General features: G+C 57.8%; 2 protein-coding genes across 5 annotated transcripts; both read right to left on the bottom strand.

Annotated features, from left to right (window-relative positions):
• Positions 1-260: 260 nt before the first annotated feature.
• Positions 261-7,768, bottom strand: MRPS15 (mitochondrial ribosomal protein S15). The gene is made up of 8 exons (XM_035345663.1): positions 7,641-7,768; positions 6,175-6,237; positions 5,285-5,360; positions 4,372-4,420; positions 3,502-3,586; positions 2,496-2,554; positions 1,173-1,364; positions 261-451 (listed from the first exon to the last, which is right to left on the bottom strand). Exons 1-8 carry the CDS (start codon positions 7,714-7,716, stop codon positions 332-334), a joined length of 720 nt encoding a protein of 239 aa, XP_035201554.1. The 5' UTR covers positions 7,717-7,768; the 3' UTR covers positions 261-331.
• A 116-nt stretch (positions 7,769-7,884) lies between these two features.
• On the bottom strand, positions 7,885-17,170 carry CSF3R (colony stimulating factor 3 receptor). Of its 4 annotated transcripts, XM_035345830.1 has the most exons (18): positions 17,155-17,170; positions 15,062-15,201; positions 14,543-14,631; positions 14,244-14,339; positions 13,672-13,971; positions 13,400-13,523; positions 13,118-13,287; positions 12,069-12,223; positions 11,481-11,634; positions 11,305-11,387; positions 10,957-11,170; positions 10,506-10,694; positions 10,164-10,265; positions 9,828-9,974; positions 9,353-9,493; positions 9,109-9,199; positions 8,830-8,911; positions 7,885-8,721 (listed from the first exon to the last, which is right to left on the bottom strand). In XM_035345830.1, exons 4-18 carry the CDS (start codon positions 14,311-14,313, stop codon positions 8,227-8,229), a joined length of 2,517 nt encoding a protein of 838 aa, XP_035201721.1. In that variant the 5' UTR covers positions 14,314-14,339; positions 14,543-14,631; positions 15,062-15,201; positions 17,155-17,170; the 3' UTR covers positions 7,885-8,226. The 4 variants fall into 4 exon arrangements, with proteins under 4 accessions (XP_035201721.1, XP_035201722.1, XP_035201725.1 ...); XM_035345831.1 differs by lacking the exon at positions 17,155-17,170 and having other exon boundaries at positions 14,244-14,327; positions 14,436-14,631; positions 15,062-15,733; XM_035345834.1 differs by lacking the exon at positions 17,155-17,170 and having other exon boundaries at positions 14,244-14,327; positions 14,436-14,628; positions 15,062-15,733.
• Between the last annotated feature and the right edge of the window lie 593 nt (positions 17,171-17,763).

The following is a 17,763-nucleotide window of genomic DNA, read 5'->3' as shown; positions in this document are numbered from 1 at the left end:
AATGCTGTTTGACAATGCAATTCTGCAAGCTCACCAGATAATGAGAGGAGACAGACACTACTCAAAGGTGCTTTCACTTGAAGACATCACTGCCTTTCCCTGCCAAAGGCATGCTGATAAAGCCCCCAGCACTCCTCTCAGCACAGCACAGACTGCTCAGGACATGGTCCAAGGAAGCAGTCTTAAACTTCTAAAACACTTAAACCTCTTACTGCACTTTTTTGGGTACTCACACGGCACAGATCACACGTGCACTTAAGCAAAGTCGACATGCCTTTTGCAAGGTGTTTATTTTTGGAGAGACTGGCTGTATCACAAACCCAGTGTGCAGCTACACAGCAGTCCCTTTGCTCTGCGCCTGCTTCTCTTTTGCAGCTCTGGCTTTTGCTTGCCACTCTCTCCTCTTCTTTAGCCTTTCTGGTGCTTTCAGCTTCCGCACCTCCTGGAAAACCTGCAGGAGGAGCATAAGCAGGTGAGAGAAGGGGAAAGACAAAGCTGTCTGCTGCTGATTACAACCATTCTGCTGCTGCTGCTCATTGCAACACACAGCATGGATCTGATGAGTTCCTGCAGTGGAGGTCAGACGGCACGCAATGTATTTCAGTGAGATCAGCTCCTTCCCCTTTCTTCCTCCAGGACTCCAAGCAGCCTATGTTCCAGGGTACCACTCTCTGATATCAGTTACTGCTATCCAGTCTTTTACTTATAATTTAATTGGATTAAGATTTAATATTTATAGACTGACAGCATTGTCTGGCTTTTTGATTCTGGTCAGTTACAACAATAAATTTAGTGCAAATGAGAGGAGCCAGTGGCCATGCCCACATTTTTGTTCTAAAATTGCCACGAAACTTAATAGTCTTGCATATTAGTTCCCCATATCAGGCTTGGAAGAAAAACTGATTAGAATCATGCATTTCTGAGCGAACTAGAAGCTCAACCTTAAGTTCTTAACCACAGTACACACTCAGTCAGTACACCCTTCACTGCCCACTGCCTAGCTGCCCTTTGTGGGGTTCTTGGTCAAGCTTGTTTTGTTCTAGTCATCATCATCTCCTCAAATTCAAAACACAGATTTACAGGACTCATGTCTTTCTGTCTTAATTGTTCCCTCTATGAAGAGATTTTTTTCTACTCCAGTTACATAACTTTTGCTCTGGTTTGCTCCATACCTTGATACAAAATGCCTTCTTAACAACCCAGCGCTTGGTGACCCGTCGGGAGTAGGCAGCAGGTAGTGCATACTGGATATTCAGCTGCTTGCAGGTGTTTTCAAAGGCATCGTAGCGGACACGGCGAAGATATGCAAGTAGTTTCTTCCGGCGATCCACAGCCATCAGCATGAGACGACGGTTACTTTTATCCTGCAAAGGACTTAATGTTCACTAGATTGCAGAAGATTGTACTTCCATTCCAATAAATTACATAGACCAAATTATGGCTAAAAGGAAACAATCAGGTTAAGGACAGTATCTTAGAACAATTTTTCTTACCAGATATCACAAGAACATTAGATCACTACAAGAAGATCTGGGAAGACTTAACTTTGCACTGAAATTGCTTTCTCCAAGCTGCAGTGGCTTGGAGGCAAAGATTGTTGGAGAAGTCTACCGGCTATGAACTCTGCTTCCCCTGAAACGTATGATTCTGTGTTATTTCTGGAACTATTTATTTTTGCTTTTCCAGAATTTAAATGTAAAGATAAAATCTGACTTGGCTCTATTTCACAGTTTGAGTTGTTCTTTGGAAGAGATTATGAATAGCTTGATACATGCCATTCGGGGCAATCTCATGGAAGAAATCACTCTACCCTTTACAAGCAATTTGTCTAAAGCCAGGCTTGAGCCAAGTAATTTCAAAAGGTCTTTTCTGCTGTACATTTGGTACAATTTCTGCGTTCTTTAAACTGAATTCTGTTCTGTTTTATCCTTCAAGTTTTTACAGTTAGCTAATACGAACTTTTTTCAAACACAGGTGATTAATCCACTTCCCACTGTGTTAGTAGATCTTCAGTAGATCTTGTTCAGAAACTTACAGTTGTGATGTTTTTAGTTTGGGCTTGAACCCAAGCAGCTTTACGTAGGTAAATGGTCGTTTTGACATTAGCACAGTCCTGTCCACTAAATATTTTTAAAGGCAGAACAGATGGATAATACAGCTGAAGTGATCACACTAGTTATGCTGAACACTACGCAACGGAACTGTATCTGCAGCAAAAACAGATCTAGCTAAACTCCACTGAAAGGTATCTGCTCAGGCATTCCCAACAATCCAGTAACAAAAATAAAACACATTCCACATTTCAGTGGGTGAAAACGTAGCTGCGACTGAGCCAGCAGTTTCCCAGACTGACAAGTAGGAACAGTTACTGCTATTTTATAAACCATCCTAGGAAAGCCGTAATCCCCAGAATCAAAATCCCTTTGTTCTCAACCCAGAAAACAACCTGAACAGCTGTTGTCTCAGATGCATGGGCTCAGATTACTGACAGTTACCTTGGGATGCCTCTGAAGATGCTCCTCGTAAGTGCGTATCTTGGCAGTCAATATAGCAGCTATAAAGGACAGACGTAAGAAGCCATGAGAGAGCAGAAGCTTTCCAGGGCGAGATGGTGTCATTTGCATTTCCTTCAAATTGCCAGTTGGAGACTGCTGTTCTTATGTGTACCCACTGCACCACAGCAAACGTTATTGCACAGTAAATGGTAAACAAACCACAAAATACAACCTACATTAACCCAAGTAAGAACTATTACAATTATGAAGCTGCCTGATTAGAGGTTAATATTTTAACAACTGATCACATGAATTTTATTTGTAAGGCCTCTTGCCTTGCTGATTTACTGGTGCATTTACATTCATCTCCCTTGGTTTAAGCTTTGGAGGAACTGACACAATTTAAGCGCTTTTCCTAACAGCTGCATCCAGCTTTCAAGGTTTTCAAGTTTTGGAAACGGTGCTGGTGGCAGCCTGAGAAACCGAAGGCCTTTATTAATGATAGCAGAGAACATCTTGGTCAATGGCAGTACAGCCTTCATCTCTGCACTGTCTCTACACCGTACCTGAGAACTTGCCTATGCACAGGGAAATCTGGCTGAATCTAGTGTTTCATTCTGGTAATGGATGCTGTGCAATGGTTCATGTCATGTAAGCATTTCAAGCAGAATAATGCACGTGCAGCCTTTAGAGGGCGGATATCGAGTAGCGATTTGGAAAGTATCCTTGCAGACGCTTGTAACAAATATAACTGGAATGGAGTCAGTTGTGCCCCTACATTTCTGTTATTTCACATTTCTTTCACTAAAAGTGAGTTGAGCCTTCCTCAGCAAATCTCTTGTCAGTACCCCAGCACGTACTGCAGGCTACCTGCCTCTCAGGTGCTCTCCTGAAAGAGATTTTCCTAGCTGATACAGGAAACTTGAAGTGATAGGGTGGGAATAGCTGAATAAAGGCAAAGGGAACTGTTGTCTTCCAACAATATCCTTCTCTTCTTTTAACTTACTTTGCACCTCAAAGGAGCCATTGTCATCGGGAGACCTTCTGACCTTCTCCACCAGCTGCTGTGTCTTTATCTTCATTTTCTCCTTCTGTGGACAACAAAAGAGCTTGTCACTTTCTGAGGAACGCTGCAGGTCTGAGACACCCCAGATTTCTTCCCAAATGCCCAGATAAAGGCTTTGTAGCTGTACTTGATGTCCATTGCAAAAGGAGTAAGTAGTGCTGCAAAAAAAGGACGTACTGCATGTAGCATAGTGCTCAGAGTACAGCAAGGAAGGAGCACAAAAGATCTCAACAACAGTGATCCTGTTTTCTGCTAAGAGTCCAGGCGCATCCCTCTTCCCAAAATTACAAAAGGGTGGTGAAGATGTCCTGACACTCTCATGAGCTGAAGAAACAGAACCAAAGCTGGTCTCCCGTGGCAGCAGCCTTCACTTTTTGCATCTTTTTAAGCTTAGGTGGTAGGCATCAAGAAGCAGTAAGATCTTTGCGATGCTGTTCTGATTTGCTTACTTGTTTTCTGGGAGTACAAAAAATAAAAGTCATTTGAAGAACACCTGCTGCCCAGCGTACTGCTTCTGTAATACAGCCCGACCGTCAGCAGTAACGCAACACAGCTGCATCTCCTCCTGTGCTCGTGGAATACTTTATTATCCAATTTTAATATGCAATTATTATCATAAAGAAGACTCCATAATAAATTTTAAGAGCGTGCAAGACTTATCATCCTCACGTATTTAACAGCCCCAGATCTGCACTCACCAAGCAACATTTAAACCAGAAGTAACTGTAGGGCATTTAACGATATAGGTAAGTCTTACACTAGTGTGTTTGAAAAACCTCCTAGTATTTATGCATGTAAAATGACACTAACCTGGCTTGCCATTTCCAGTGACAATAATCTTTTCACTACGTCATCAACGCTGTAAGGAGATTGCAGATTAGTTTATAAGCTTAGAAACCAGGCATATTTAACAACAGGAATGAAGCTAGGTTTTCAGAACACACTAACTTCCCTCAAATTTATTCTGCAGGTTTACAGTGACTCTCCTCTCCTCCTAAACCCGTCAGCCACGAGCTGTTTCTTTATTCCAAAGGAAAAATAATGGCTGGAAATCACAGAAGCATCAAGCTTCTGTAGAAAGCACTGTATGAATTATTTCAAACCACGCTGAAGTCTTATCAGCTCCAAAACCAACAATGCATGCAAACTGGGTGCTAAAGGTTAACCACCAGGTAAGCGGCCAAGGACAAAATAATTACTCTTAAGACCTGCTCCTCCAAAGATCTGTGAAAGTCTCAGTTACGCCACTGGGGGCTCTCCATGCACCACACATGAAGAGATCTGGAATCAAAGCATAAAAAAAGCAAAACTCCAGGCCCAGATTTCAGAAGTAGCCTCTCATTTTGAGCTGTTTAATTGCATACGCTTTAGCACCTGTGTTCAAGACAGACATAGATTGTTGCTAAGAAGATTATTTTTATCATGTCAAGATTATTTCTTTTTCTACGGATGCAGACAAAGTCCACAAAAGATGTGGACAAACAGCAGTTCTGAGAAACATGCTCAGTGTATCTCACATTAATTAAACAGAAACCTAACACAGTCACAAACAGTGATGGCTTCTGCAAATTTGACTTTCAAAATAGCTTTGCAATTTTTGTGCTAAATTGCGTATCTGTGACCACAGAACATTCATTACTGAGCAGGTGACATGGTGGTGGTTATATCAATCTCAGATACAAAGCACTCAAGAGATTAGCCAAGCCTTTTTGCTGCATCATACCTATTTATTATCGGGACGTTGGAATACTCTTTCTTCATCATTGTTGGAGGAAGATCATCCAAATGGCTGGGGATGTCTACAAGGGAAAGATGAACGTTTGAGGAACAGCAGTAAAAGTCGGAGCTCTGAACATGCTGCGAACTAGATTAGAGGAAACAGGTTGCAAAGAAAATAGACTGGATGCCCCAAACAATGAAGAACTTAAGAGACCATGCTAAGATGACAGGAATCGAGTGAATGAAGTTGGGTCCAGACTCTTGCCTTCAGCACTCTGGATTTACAACATGGTATACATCCCACTGTACTGACAACTGTTGATTTGGCACACATTCATGAACTGTTGGGTCCTCCAAGTAACTTTTAAGCTTGCAAGGAACTACTTGCAGAACCACAAGAAGGTTGACAAAGGGATCTTATGAAGCTTCTAGTCGAATCTCCCCCATGAAGTGTGACTGTTGCCATTTCTTTGTCTAACACAGCCTTGAAAACCTCCGGGGACAGATATGCCACAGCCTCTCTGTGAAGTGCAGTCCCACACTGCTCTGCCTTCCCACTGAATCCTTTTTTTTTTTTTTTTTTTCCTTTTGTGGCCAGCCTGAACATCTCCAAATGGATCCCTGGGACCACTGACCCTCACTGTACTGCTTGGCAGTGTGGATAAGTCTGGCTCCCTCACCTTTGTAATCACCCCTCAAGCTGCAGAGATACAAACTCCTGCAGCAGGGATTACGTTTCCTCTCTCTTCTCACGAGCAGTGTACATCTGCATCTTTAAAGTGAAAAAGATGCAAATTTCTCCAAATACCTTCTCTTCCTGCTGCATTAGGGTACAACTCCGATAGCAGCAACAGTAAAATATTTTGCCACTTTCTCCCATGGATCCTGACGTACCTCTTATCTTTCTTCTCGCAGGTCTGGCGTAACATCTTACTGGCTGAATAAAGGCACTGCAAACTTGATGGAAAAAAAAATCATACAAAGATTTATTAGATTGTTTGCACTTTTCTACCTACATACTCATTAAATACTGCCCAGTCTGTACTACAAAACTGGTCAGAGGACGTAGACTCCAAGGTGATGTGTGGCCAACTTAGGCCTTTGGTCCTACAGGCAGCGTGGAACAGTTTCAGCGTGAAGTTTCACGCAGACGGGTGAAGCCATGCCAACTCAAATGAAAAAAAAACAACAGGGCTAGCAGGAAGAGATCACAAGCACTTGGCCTGCTGCTAAACAGAATGCAAGGTTCTCCAGCTGAACTGTGTTCATTTAAAGGGTTTTAATTGATTATTTAACGCAAATAATTTAATGTGCAAGTTAGATGGGCTGCTCTGAACTACAGCAGTGGCAGAGACACGCAGCAAAAACCTTTGACTGGCACACCTTGGTACAGACAAGAATATTCATCAGTATCCTGAGTTCTGAGACTGTTCAAGAAAGAACTCTTCCTACTGCCCTTTCAAGGCCACAATGTTGGAATCAACACCTGCTTGACATTATTCACCTCTGCTTCAAGCATGCTTTCAAAGTACAGGCTTTGCCAGTCCTGCCTACAACAGAGTTTGCTGAGCAGTAAGCTAGCTGAACTCTGCAGCTGGGAGGCACCAGACCCGAGCCCTGGCAGGCAGGACACGTGCTAAGCGCAGGGCAGATCTCTCCGTGGCTGTTAACCCTCTCGTGCGGACCGTGTGGTAGGAACACGCACAGAAACACGCACAGAAAGAACGTTGGAGCTGTGACCTGTGCCTTGGATCAGCTCAGGGCTGGTTCTGGGCACGCAGCAGCCACGCAGATGTGCTGTGCCCGAGGGACCCTTGGTGCTGGGGCCACCTTAGCTGCTTCAGCACAGCCCCGAGGTGCTCGGGGCAGCCCCGCAGGCCATCCCCAGCCCTCAGCTCCCCTGCCCGCCTCACCCTCGAGCCCCTGAACCCCTCGCCCACCCCCTGCCCACCCCAGCCCCCTCAGCCCCAGCACCCAGCCCCAGTCTCGCCCCGAGCCGCCCACCCCCGGCCCCCTCACGCCCTGAGGACCCCCCGGGCCCTCCCCACCTCCCCCGCAGCACCCCCAGTCCCTGTCCCCTCCCCGGGGCCACCCAGCCCCCAGCCCACCGGGGGCCCCCTCTACCACTCAGGGGCCCCCTCTGCCACTCGGAGGCCACCACCGCCACTTGAGGGTCACGTCTGCCCCCCAGGGACCACCTCTGTCCCCGGGGACTCCCCCTGTCCCCACCAGAACCCCCCCTCCCAGCTGCTGCCCGCCCCGAGCCCCCCTCACCCTCCCGTCCTCCCCTCCTTTTCCTCCCCCTCTCCCCTCCTCCCGGCTCCCTCCCCAGGCCGTCCCGCGTCCCCGCGCCCCCTCACCGGCCCCTGCCCCTCGATAGCCGCCCCCCAGGACGGCGGAGGCCGCCCCCGCCAGGCCGCGGCCCAGCGCCAGCATCGCCCCCGTCTCCTCACGGCCCCGCCGCCGTGGGCGCCGCCATCTTGCCCAGGCGCCGCAGCCGAGCGATCGCCGAGCGCATCGATGGGCGCGACCCCAGTGGGTCCCCCCCCCAAAATCCCTTTAGGGCCACAGGGAGGGTGGGCGCCGTCCCCGGGCCGATCCCTGTTTATTGGGGGAGTTGTTACGGGGGGAGGCGAGCACGCAGCACCGGGAGCCCCCGGCCAGGGCTGCTCTGCAGGGAGGGGTTGCCTGTGCCCCACAGCCAGGCTGTGGGGGTCGTGGGGGGGCAGGGGGGCAGGAGAGCAAAGGGGACAGGAAAACAAAGGGGACAGGAGAGAGGAGGGGGTGGGAAAGCAGAAGGGACGGGCCCACGGTCCTCACACAGCACCCCCTGGGGCTGCAGGCCCTTGGGGGGCAGCAGGAGGGGGGGCTCCGTGCCCAGCTTGGGGGGCGATCACGGAGCAGGGTTCGGTCCGGGGCGGTCGGTCCCTTAACGGGATGGCGCCGTTAACACCGCTGGAAGTCGTGGAGCTCCTCGGCCCCGCTGATCTGCAGGCCCTGCAGCAGGGGGAAGTCGATGAGCGGCTCCTCCAAGAAGCCCCCGGCCCCCCGGCAGCCGTGGCTGGGGGCGGCCTCGTGGAACCACAGGTTCTCGTAGGGCTTGGGGCTGGGGCTGCGGTCGAAAAGCAGGGGTTGCGTGGAGCTGGAGCGGAGGTAGAGGCGGCACGGGACGTGCTGCTGGCCCTTGTAGCCGTCCCCTGCCACCTGTGTGTACTGCACGGTCTCGCCGCTCCCATAGGAGCAAGTGCCCGTCCCTGCGGCCCTGCCGGGGCCGTCCTGCTGCACGTAGGGCTGGGGCAGGCCGGGGAAGGCAACGGCGGTCTCTGCGGGGGAATCCTTGCCCCAAACGGGCGCTTGCTTCCCTGCCGCTCTTTCCAGCACCGTGATGGTAGAAATGGTCGCCAGGCCGGGCTCCCTCGCACCGGGGACTTGGGGAGGCTCCTGGAGGAACAGCGTGGGTTGGAGGAACAGCGTGTGTTGGCACAGCCACGTCTGCGGGGTCCTGTGTCCCCCTCCAGCATCGCGCAGGGGAGGCACCAGAGGTCTCACCTGCTGCAGCTCCGCCGGCACCCACTTGCCCAGGCTGCTGTTGGCCGGGTCGGGGACGCTGGGCCAGAACTGCTGCTTCACCCTGGGGGTGACAGAACGAGGGGGTCAGCACGGTGCCCGGGAGCTGGCTGCTGCGGGGCTGGAGCTCGGCATCAGGCTGGAGCCGTCCCCTCCCTGCCTTCAGCCCCTCTGACAGCCGGGGCTGTGTCAGGGACACGGGCAGCTCCAGCCCTGTGCAGAGCCCGGTCCCAACCCTGCAGCGGGGCTCTCAGCGCTCACCTCCCGTTCTTCTGGAAGCAGATCAGCAGGACGATGAGCAGGACAAAGATCAGCCCCAGGGTCAGGAAGAGGATCTGGATTTCGATGTCATCTGGAAAGCAGGCAGGGGATGGGGTCACGGCAATAAATGCCCCTTGCAGACAGGTGGGGATGGTGATGGGGCAATTTTGGGGCAGGACCTGGCTCCAGTGGGTCCCCTCACACCCCTTCAGCGTCCCCAAAGCCCCACGCGGCCGTGCCTCACCTAGCACCATGGTCACCAGGGTGAGGCTGGTGCCGTTGGTGCTGCCGCCGACCGTGGATGCCATGATGTGCACTTTGTAGAGGGTCGATGGCTTCAGGTCCCGGATGACGAAGGAATGGAAAGAGGAATTCACAACGGCACCTGCAGAGGCACGGGGGCTGCTGGAAGGGCTGGGGCAGCTCCGGGGCTTGGCCATGCCCTGCGCCCTGCACAGCCTGACCGAGGGCTGCCCGGCAGGCCTGGGCTCCAGCAGGGAGAGGGGAAGGGCACAATCATAAAACGACGGGATGGTTTGGGTTGGAAGGGACCTCAAAGCCCACCCAGTTCCAACCCCAATGCCATGGGCAGGGACACCTCCCACTAAAACAGGTTGATTAAAGCCCCTTGGGTCCGGATCCATCTGAGCAGGGCCTGGGGCTGCTGACACCCTGCACGGCACAGCCGAGGTGGGGCAGGGCGCGGGGCCGGGACTCACTGGCCACCTCGGCGGTGCTGTTGGCCCAGAAGATGGTGTAGTTGGTGATAAAGCCGTTCTGCAGCTCAACGGCCACCGAGTCCCAGCAGAGCTCCGCGTGGGACTTGCTGATGCTCTTCAGGTGCAGCTTCGGGGCGTGGGATGGTGCTGGAACGGAGCACGACAAGCGACTGAGCACGGTGCTGAGCTGCTGCCTCTGTGCCCTGGGGGGCTCGGCGCAGCCACAGCAAGCCAAATCCCTGCCCGGTGGGCTGAGAATCTTCTGCACAGCCCCTGAATGAGGGGCACACGGGGACAAAAGCGTGCCCCGAGGGGAGGTGCTGGGAGCACACGCACCCTTCTGCCTGGAGTAGGCTGCCGTGTGGGCGGGCGTCCCGACGGCATCCTTGTAGAGGGGGCACACCGAGATGTTGTACTGCTGGAAGGGCTCGATGCCGTCTGCAACGGAGAGCAGAGGGGGGCTGCGGGTTGGGGTCCTGGCTGCTGAGCCCCCCCCCGGCTGTGCCAGCCCCAGGGGAGCCAATGCAGAGCAGGGAGCGAGCCTGTGGCATGGGCTCGGGGCAGGGATTGCTGCTGGGAGCCTTGTCCATGGGCACAGGAGAGAGCCTGGGACGCAAAACCCTGCACAGCCAGGAGGGCCGGGACCCCACCGGAGCACCCCCAGATCCCCCCGCTTACCCTGGATGAGGGCGTTGGTGGCGGCCCCGTCGTGCTCCATCTGCCAGCAGGCGCTGCAGCGGCCGGGCTCCGAGGCCACCCGCTGCCACTCCAGCACGTAGGCGGCCACCGGGGCCGTGGGTGCCTCCCAGCGCACCCAGAGGCTGCGCTCGCCTCCGGGTACGGCCCGGAGCCCAGCCAGGGGCTGACCTGCGTGGGGACACCATGGGGCTGAGGGCAGAGGGGAGCAGCCCGGCCCTGCTCCCTGCAGCTGAGAGCCCCCCGTGCCCCTGCTCACTGCCTGGGTGCCTGCCCTGCCCCTCGCGTCGGCTTTGCACCTTGTGGGGAGCCTCTTTGGGAGCCCCGTGGGTGCTCACCCTCCCTTGGGGCTGCAGCCACGTTAAAAATGCCACCCAAACCCCTGCGAGGGGGAAGCTTTCAGCCCATGAGAAGTGCTCCTTCAGACCCTCACCTTTCCTCTCCAGGAGCACGACCTCAGTCGCTGCTGACTCGCCGGCGGCGTTGTAGGCTGAGAGGTAGACCCTCCTGGTCCCCGCCGGGGCGGTGAAGTCGCAGTGGGTGTCAGAGGTGTTGCAGACAGTCGGGGGCTCCCTACCTCTCCTTCTGGGCCCCAGAGCCACGCGGTACCCCAGCAAACGCCCATTTGCCTCCCGTTGCCGTGGGGCCTGGGAGCAGACGGGGCTTACAGGGGAAGCTCGGTCCCGAAGGCGATGCCCTGTGCTCCCCACAGGGCTTACAGGGGCTGCCTGGTCCCGAAGGAGATGCCCCATACTCCCCACCTCTCCCCTCGTGCGCTCACCTTCCACCGCAGCTGCACCTCCATCCTCCTGCCCGCCGGGTCCGGCCGCGTGCTCCACCATGCGTCCAGCTTCCCCGCGGGGGCTGCAGCGGGACAGGGGTGAGCGTGGCGGTGCCGCTGCGGCCGCGCTGCCCGGGGGTGTGCAGGGCCCCCCCCCCGGACGTCTCTGCACCCACCTTTCTCATGGGTGGTGTGGTTCCTGGCCGCGCTCCACTCGCTCCAGTGGCTGCGTGCCGAGTGCCGCCGGCAGCGCATCTGGAAGAGGTAACGCGTCCCGAAGAGGAGCCCGCAGCACTGCGCCGTGCCGGCCTGGCCGACGATGCCGGTGACCTGGGGGCAGCCGGAGCGGGGTCAGCGCTGGATCCTGCCTCCGAACCCCGGCCAGCTGCGGGGTACGGCTCCGGGAGCTGTGTGCTCGCACATGAGGGGACCCTGCTGTCCCCTTCCACACGTGTCCCATCATCATCTTCCCCCTCCAAGGAGGGGAAAAGAGGGAGCTGCTCTGGCTGGGCTCAGGGCCAGGCTCAGGTTCCGACCCCATAGGACTGCCCTGGGGGTTTTGAAGGCAGGGAGCCACTACGATGGCACCGCAGGCCAAATGCTGCTGCTGCATCCCTCCTGGGAGGGACCTGGGGGCTGCAACCTGCCCCTGGATGTGCCCAAGGGTGCAGAAAGCAGGGCACAAACCCTGGCCGAGCTCGGAGCAGGGGGGAGATCCTGGTTCCTGCAGTCCCCAGGGCCCCGCTGCCCCCAGCAGCACTCACCAGCACCCAGTCGGGGTCCTCGGGGGGCCGGTAGCGCAGCTCACACCACAGCTCCATGTGCGCGCTGCTCGGCGCCACCGCCCAGGCCAGGGCGACGCAGTCGGTCTGGGGGGGCACGGACTGGATGCTCCGCAGGGCCGGGGGGTCCAGCTGGGCTGCAGGGAGAGACGGGGGGAGCTGGGGGAGCCCGCGGGGCTGTGCCGGGGCCGCATCCTGGCACGGGGCTGTTGTTATCAACGCCTCGGACCCCAGAGGGGCTGCGGCTTGTGCTGAGCTCGGGGTGGGGGACAGGGGAGGATCCTCCCCAAAATGTTTTGGACAAGACTTTGCGAGAAGGGGCAGGAGCTGGAGAGCAATGAGGAGCAAGCAACCTGCAGCACACGGGGAGAGCCTGGGGAAATTCATCTTTTTCGTTAGGAACCAAAAGTTTTGCAACTGGCCCCACGATGGGCAGGGGCTGCTCCCCGTCTCCACAGGCTCTGCCCACCCCACACTGGGACATGGGGACGATGCCAGGAGCAGGGGACCAGCACCGGCGTACCCCACGGCCTGTGCTAACTCCTACAGGGGAGAAAAGCACCCCAAGGGGTGCAGGATTGGTGCGCAGCCCAGGAAGGCAGCAGGTCTGTGTCCGTATGGGGGCCAGGACCCGCTCCGAGCGGGGCGGCTGGGCTGGCTGGCTGACAGCCCGTCCCCAGCAGGACGCCTCGCGATGCCTGGGAAGGTTCCTGTTATAAATAGCTGATGGGAGCCGGATACATTATTAATGGACCTCCTGAATAAATGGGTAATCAATTGCTGGAGAGAGCTGTAGAGTGCAGCGGGTCAACCGCCGGCTCGTAACCCGCCGGCACACGCCGCACAGCTCTGTAACGCGGCGCGGGCACCTATTCATCTCGGCAAGCCATTTATCACGGCAACCTGCCTGTAAAATACGACCCGGGAGCCTGACACGCTTTAACGGCGCTCTAATATCCCTCTCTCACCGATAATTAGTCTCCCCAGGCCCTCGTTCGTGAGCAGGGAGGGCGGCGGCGGCCGTCACTCACCGACATCCATGGGGTCGAGGCGGAGGCGCTCGGACTCGGCCGTGCCCAGCGCGTTGGAGGCGGCCACCCAGATCTCCATCTGCCGGTACAGCTGCAGCAGCCGCCGTGGCACCGTGCACTGGCTGCGGCCGCCTTGCGGGGTGCAGCCCGTCACCCCCCGGGCTCTGCTCCTGCCGGGGGAGAGGGGTGGGCTCGGAGGGCAGAGGACGGGCTGGGTTGGTGGGGAGAGGGCTGGGATATGCAGCTGAGGAGATGGGGACGGCGTCCCCCGGCAGGGCTTACGTGGAGCACTTGAGGGCGACGCTGGTGGGGAGGTGGCTGTCGGCTCCCGGCTCCCAGCGGCACGTCAGCCCGTAGTCGCTGAGGTTCAGCAGGCAGCTGAGGTTGGAGGGCTTGGCAGGGGGGTCTAGGAGAGAGCAGCCAGGAGAGGAGCTGGGCAAAATGCCCCGTCTCAGGCATTGGGGAAGCCGCGGTCACCTTGTGCGGAGCCCCGAGCATCAGGGAGCACATGGGGATGGCAGTGCCTCGGGGGGACACGTGCGTGGTGGACTTACAGCCCGCCCGGATCTCGGCCAGGCCGACCCGCTGCTTGGTCCCGTTCCACTCCACCCAGCACCACAGCTTGGCCTGCGTGCGGTTGAACTGGGGCAGGGTCAGGTTGGACACCTCGGTGTCCCCTGCCCCGCAGCACTGGCTGCCGGCCACCGTCTCGTTGTCCAGCATCCAGGAGATCCGGGCCCGCCCGCCCTCCAGCCCGCGGCACAGCCTGCTGCGCACGCTGCAGGACGCCGTGACGGCCGACCCCAGCAGCACGACGGGCGAGCCCACATCCACCGAGGCACAGCCGAGGGTCCCTGCAGGCAGGGAGAGTGTGTTAAAACCCCGGGCACGGCTGTGACAAAGCTGTCTCAGCCCCCCGGCACCGAGGCAGGGCAGGAGCAGGGCTCCTTTCCTGAGAGGGGCCCCGCAGCCGCCGGAGGGGAAGAGCCAGGCATTGGGCAAGCCTTTCACAGCCGTGCTGGGCCTCATCCTCCCGCCGCTCCTGTCCCCATCGCACCCTTGGCTGGTGGGACAGGCACTGGGCACCCTGGGGTCTCTGGGGGCACGGGGCCGGGTCCCCACTCACCACCCAGGCGGAGGAGCAGGAGCAGGGAGAGCCGCAGCAGGAAGGGCGTCCCCGCACCGCGCCTGGCCATGGTCTGCTCCGTGGGCTTGGCATCACCTGGAACGGAGACGCAGCGAGTTGGGAAGGGGCTCGGGATGAGGAGGGTTAGAGGAGCTTGTGATGGCCGGGGATTGTTCCTGGAGGACGACGTCCCTTTGGCATCACCCGCAGCTGCCCCCCCGCAGCACTGACACGTCCTCCCCGGGGTTCAGCTGCCGCAGGAGTCACTTTGGGTCTCCCCACTGACAGACCCCTCTCACCAGGTCTCAGCACCGGCGCTCCGGGGCACAAACGCCCTGTGCTTCGCTGCACCACGGGCTGATCTTGTATCGGGTATCTTCAGCCCCTGCTGGGGAGAGATTTGTGGTTTGAGCAGGGGTTAGAGCTGGGGTTTCGCGCAGCAGAGATAAGCTCAAACAGGGAAACAAATGAATGAAGGCGACGCAGCAGGGCTGGCCGAGCCTGCAGGGCCTCGGGGTCCTGCCTGAACCCTCTCCCTGCACTTCTTGCACTGCATCCCATGGCTGTGCTGGGAGGGGTCCTGGTGCCAGCTCTCCCCATGCCCTTTCCCAGCCTCATCCCCCTGGCGCTGGGCACCTGCCCCATCCCAGCACCCGGCTCCAAGTGCTCTCAGCGCCTCGCCCCCTGCTCCGACGTCCTGCGTGGGCGGTAGGAAAGCAGCCAGCCCGGGGCACCGCGGCCCCCCGGCACACGTGGCTGGGGATGGCAGGGGCCGGCAGAGCCACCCGTGACCCCAGCACCCCGTGCCCCATCCCTACCTCTCCGTCCGGCTGCCGTCACCGCCCGCTCCCAACGCCGGCCTCCGTCTCCCCGCGGCTCCCTGCGCTCAGCCCGTTTGCCAACATGCTGCTTTCACCGTTAGTTCCTCAAAACCAGCGCCGTTAATTGCTGCGACTCTCTGAAGAAGGTGATTGCAAAACACTTCCCTGAAGGCTGGACTGCCTCGCTCGCTGCAGGAAGGAAAGAGCCCGGCGGCACGCACGCATCCAGCGCCGGGGAGCAGCGCCCGGCCTCCCCGCCCCAGCACCACCATCTCCCGGCTGGGGCTGCGGAGGGGGACACGGCATGGGGGAATGGATGGGGGCACGGTTTTGGGGTTCTGGAACGGGGCTTTCCAGCGGCACCTCGCCCTGGGTGCTGCCCGGCTGCCGGGTGGCTCTGCGGGCACTGCCGCCTGGGGCAGGGAGCCATTGGCTCCCCGGGGAAACCCGCATCCCGCGGGGTAAACAGGGGATTGCCCAACCCGCCACGCACTGCAGCCTTCGCAACGGCGCTGGCTGTTGTGCAAATGGGTGTTTACTACGGGATTTGTAGCACGCGTTTTGCCGTCAGCGCCGCCTCGCTCAGCGCTCACGCAACCCCTGCCGCAAACAGCCCGACCGCGGGGCCGAGGCTGCCGAGCCCGGGGCCGTGGGAGCATGACCCTCATGCTGATGTTCCCCAAAATGCGTGGGGTCAGGGGTGGGAGGCGCACCCACAGCATCTCCAGTGGAGCCGGACCTCCCGCAGGATGGAGCTGGCCAGGCTGGGGCCGTCGCACCTTGCAGACCCCAGTCCAAGCACGGGTCAGTTCCCTGCATCTCCCCATCCCAGGTCCCAGCACCCAATCTCCGGCCTGCCCAACAAGATTTCAGCCAAGAAACACACACAAAGAGGGAAAAACCCAACCGAGCTCCTTGGTGGGCACCCTTGGTGGGCATCCCCCTGGGGCCGGACGCTCGGGGGCTCCGTCCCCGTCTCCAGCTGGTACCCAGTGAAACCCCACGGGGGCCGTTTCCCACAGCGGGGCAGGAGGGGGGCCTTGCAACATTCCCCTCGGGTGTAGCAACCCCCAGCGTCTGACCACGGCAAGCTGCCTTCTTGCAGGCTGTTTACTGCCGAGAGCAGGAATATCGGTGCCGGTAGCTATGGCGACGTGGGCATCTCCGTGGGAACCGGCGAGGGATGGCGAAAGCTGTCAACACCAACCCAGGCACAAACAAGCTGTGCCCTGCTCGCTGCTGGGCACAGAACCACGGCTGCGTGTCCCCACGGGTGTCCGTGGGGCTGAGCACCCCCGGGTGCCTGCCCCTGGGCTCCTTTTCCCCTGTTCCGCAGGGAGAGGGTTTGATGTGGGATGGGTGGAAGGGGTGCATGCGTCCCCACGGCAGCTCTCTCAGTTCCCCTCCGGCTCTGAGTCACTGTCACAAGCCCACGGACCCCGTCCCGGGGGTGGGACAGGAGGACGAGCGGTGCTGTGATGTCCCCATGGCCTTGGGAGGAGGACAGGGAGAGGATGAGAGCCAGGGGGGTCACGCAGGGCTCTTTGGGACCCACCTGCAGCGGTACAGACGCAGGTGCTGACACCAGGAAACGTGCGGGACGGAGCAGGGAGCCCACCTTGGGGGCACGAAGGTGCCCGGGGCTGGCACCAGGCACCCTGTGGGTGGGCGTTGGGCAGGGGGCTGCCAGCCCACGGCACGAGGCAGCACGTGGGGAGGCGGAGAGGGGAAGCAGCAGCAGCGCCGCGGGGTTTTTCCTGGGGACCGAGGGCTGGTGGCACCACTCGGAGCCACCCTGGGCACCACTCGCGGTGCTGGAGATGGCAGAAAGGGACAGATCCAGGCACTGCTGGGCAGAAAGGGACGGATCCAGGCACTGCTGATGGGCTCCAAGCACGGCACGGGGCGGTGGTGCCCGCAGTGCCCCCACTGCGCATGGGGCAGGGGCACAGGGGCAGCCCCGAGCCGAGCCCCGTGCTGGCGTGCCGGTGGGATGCCGGCCGGCTCTGGACCCCAGGCATTTCCTCAGCCCCTCAGATTAAATCCCTGCCGGGTGGATCACTGCCACTGGGCAAAGTGAAGGATGTCACCGGGCTGCGTCGGCTCAGCTGTCAGCAAGAACCGGCCTCCCTAAAGAGATTTCTTCTTTCTTCTTTGCATTTCCTGGAAAAATAAAACATTGCCAGCTGTGTGAGATGAGATCTAAGTGCAAAGCTGGTGCAGCCTCTAACAGATCAGCAGAGCTGTTTAATTGCCGCCCGATGTGATTAATTCAAACAAACCCCAGTGCTCAGCCCAGCAGAGGCACTGGCCGAGCCTTGCTGCAGGGTCCTCGGGGGTCGGGGACCCTCGCCTGGGGGCTGCGGGAACAGGCAGGGCCTCACCTGCTCCCCTGCCCCTGCCTCAGTTTCCCCACACAACCTTTTCCCCACTTCTGATCAGTTTGTGTAATTAGCGGTGCTAACGACCCCTCCAGCATTGGTTAAGGGATGGCTTCCCCAGGCTTTACGCCGGGCTTTGGGGTGCAAACATCTTCCTTCGTGATTTGCTTCAGGCCGGATCTGCGCTGGCCTTTCGGAGAGGGGCACTGCCTGTCCCTGTCCCTGTCCCCGGCGCTTTGAACGTCTCCGGGCGAGGAACACTTTGTTTCTTAACACGCCGTGCTATTTGCAAAACGCTCCGATTACCTCCAGCCCCTT

The sequence above is a fragment of the Oxyura jamaicensis genome, chromosome 23 (genome assembly GCF_011077185.1).
Source record: "Oxyura jamaicensis isolate SHBP4307 breed ruddy duck chromosome 23, BPBGC_Ojam_1.0, whole genome shotgun sequence".
In the NCBI taxonomy this organism is placed as follows: domain Eukaryota; kingdom Metazoa; phylum Chordata; class Aves; order Anseriformes; family Anatidae; genus Oxyura; species Oxyura jamaicensis.
This window is presented reverse-complemented; position numbering and strand designations above follow the sequence as displayed.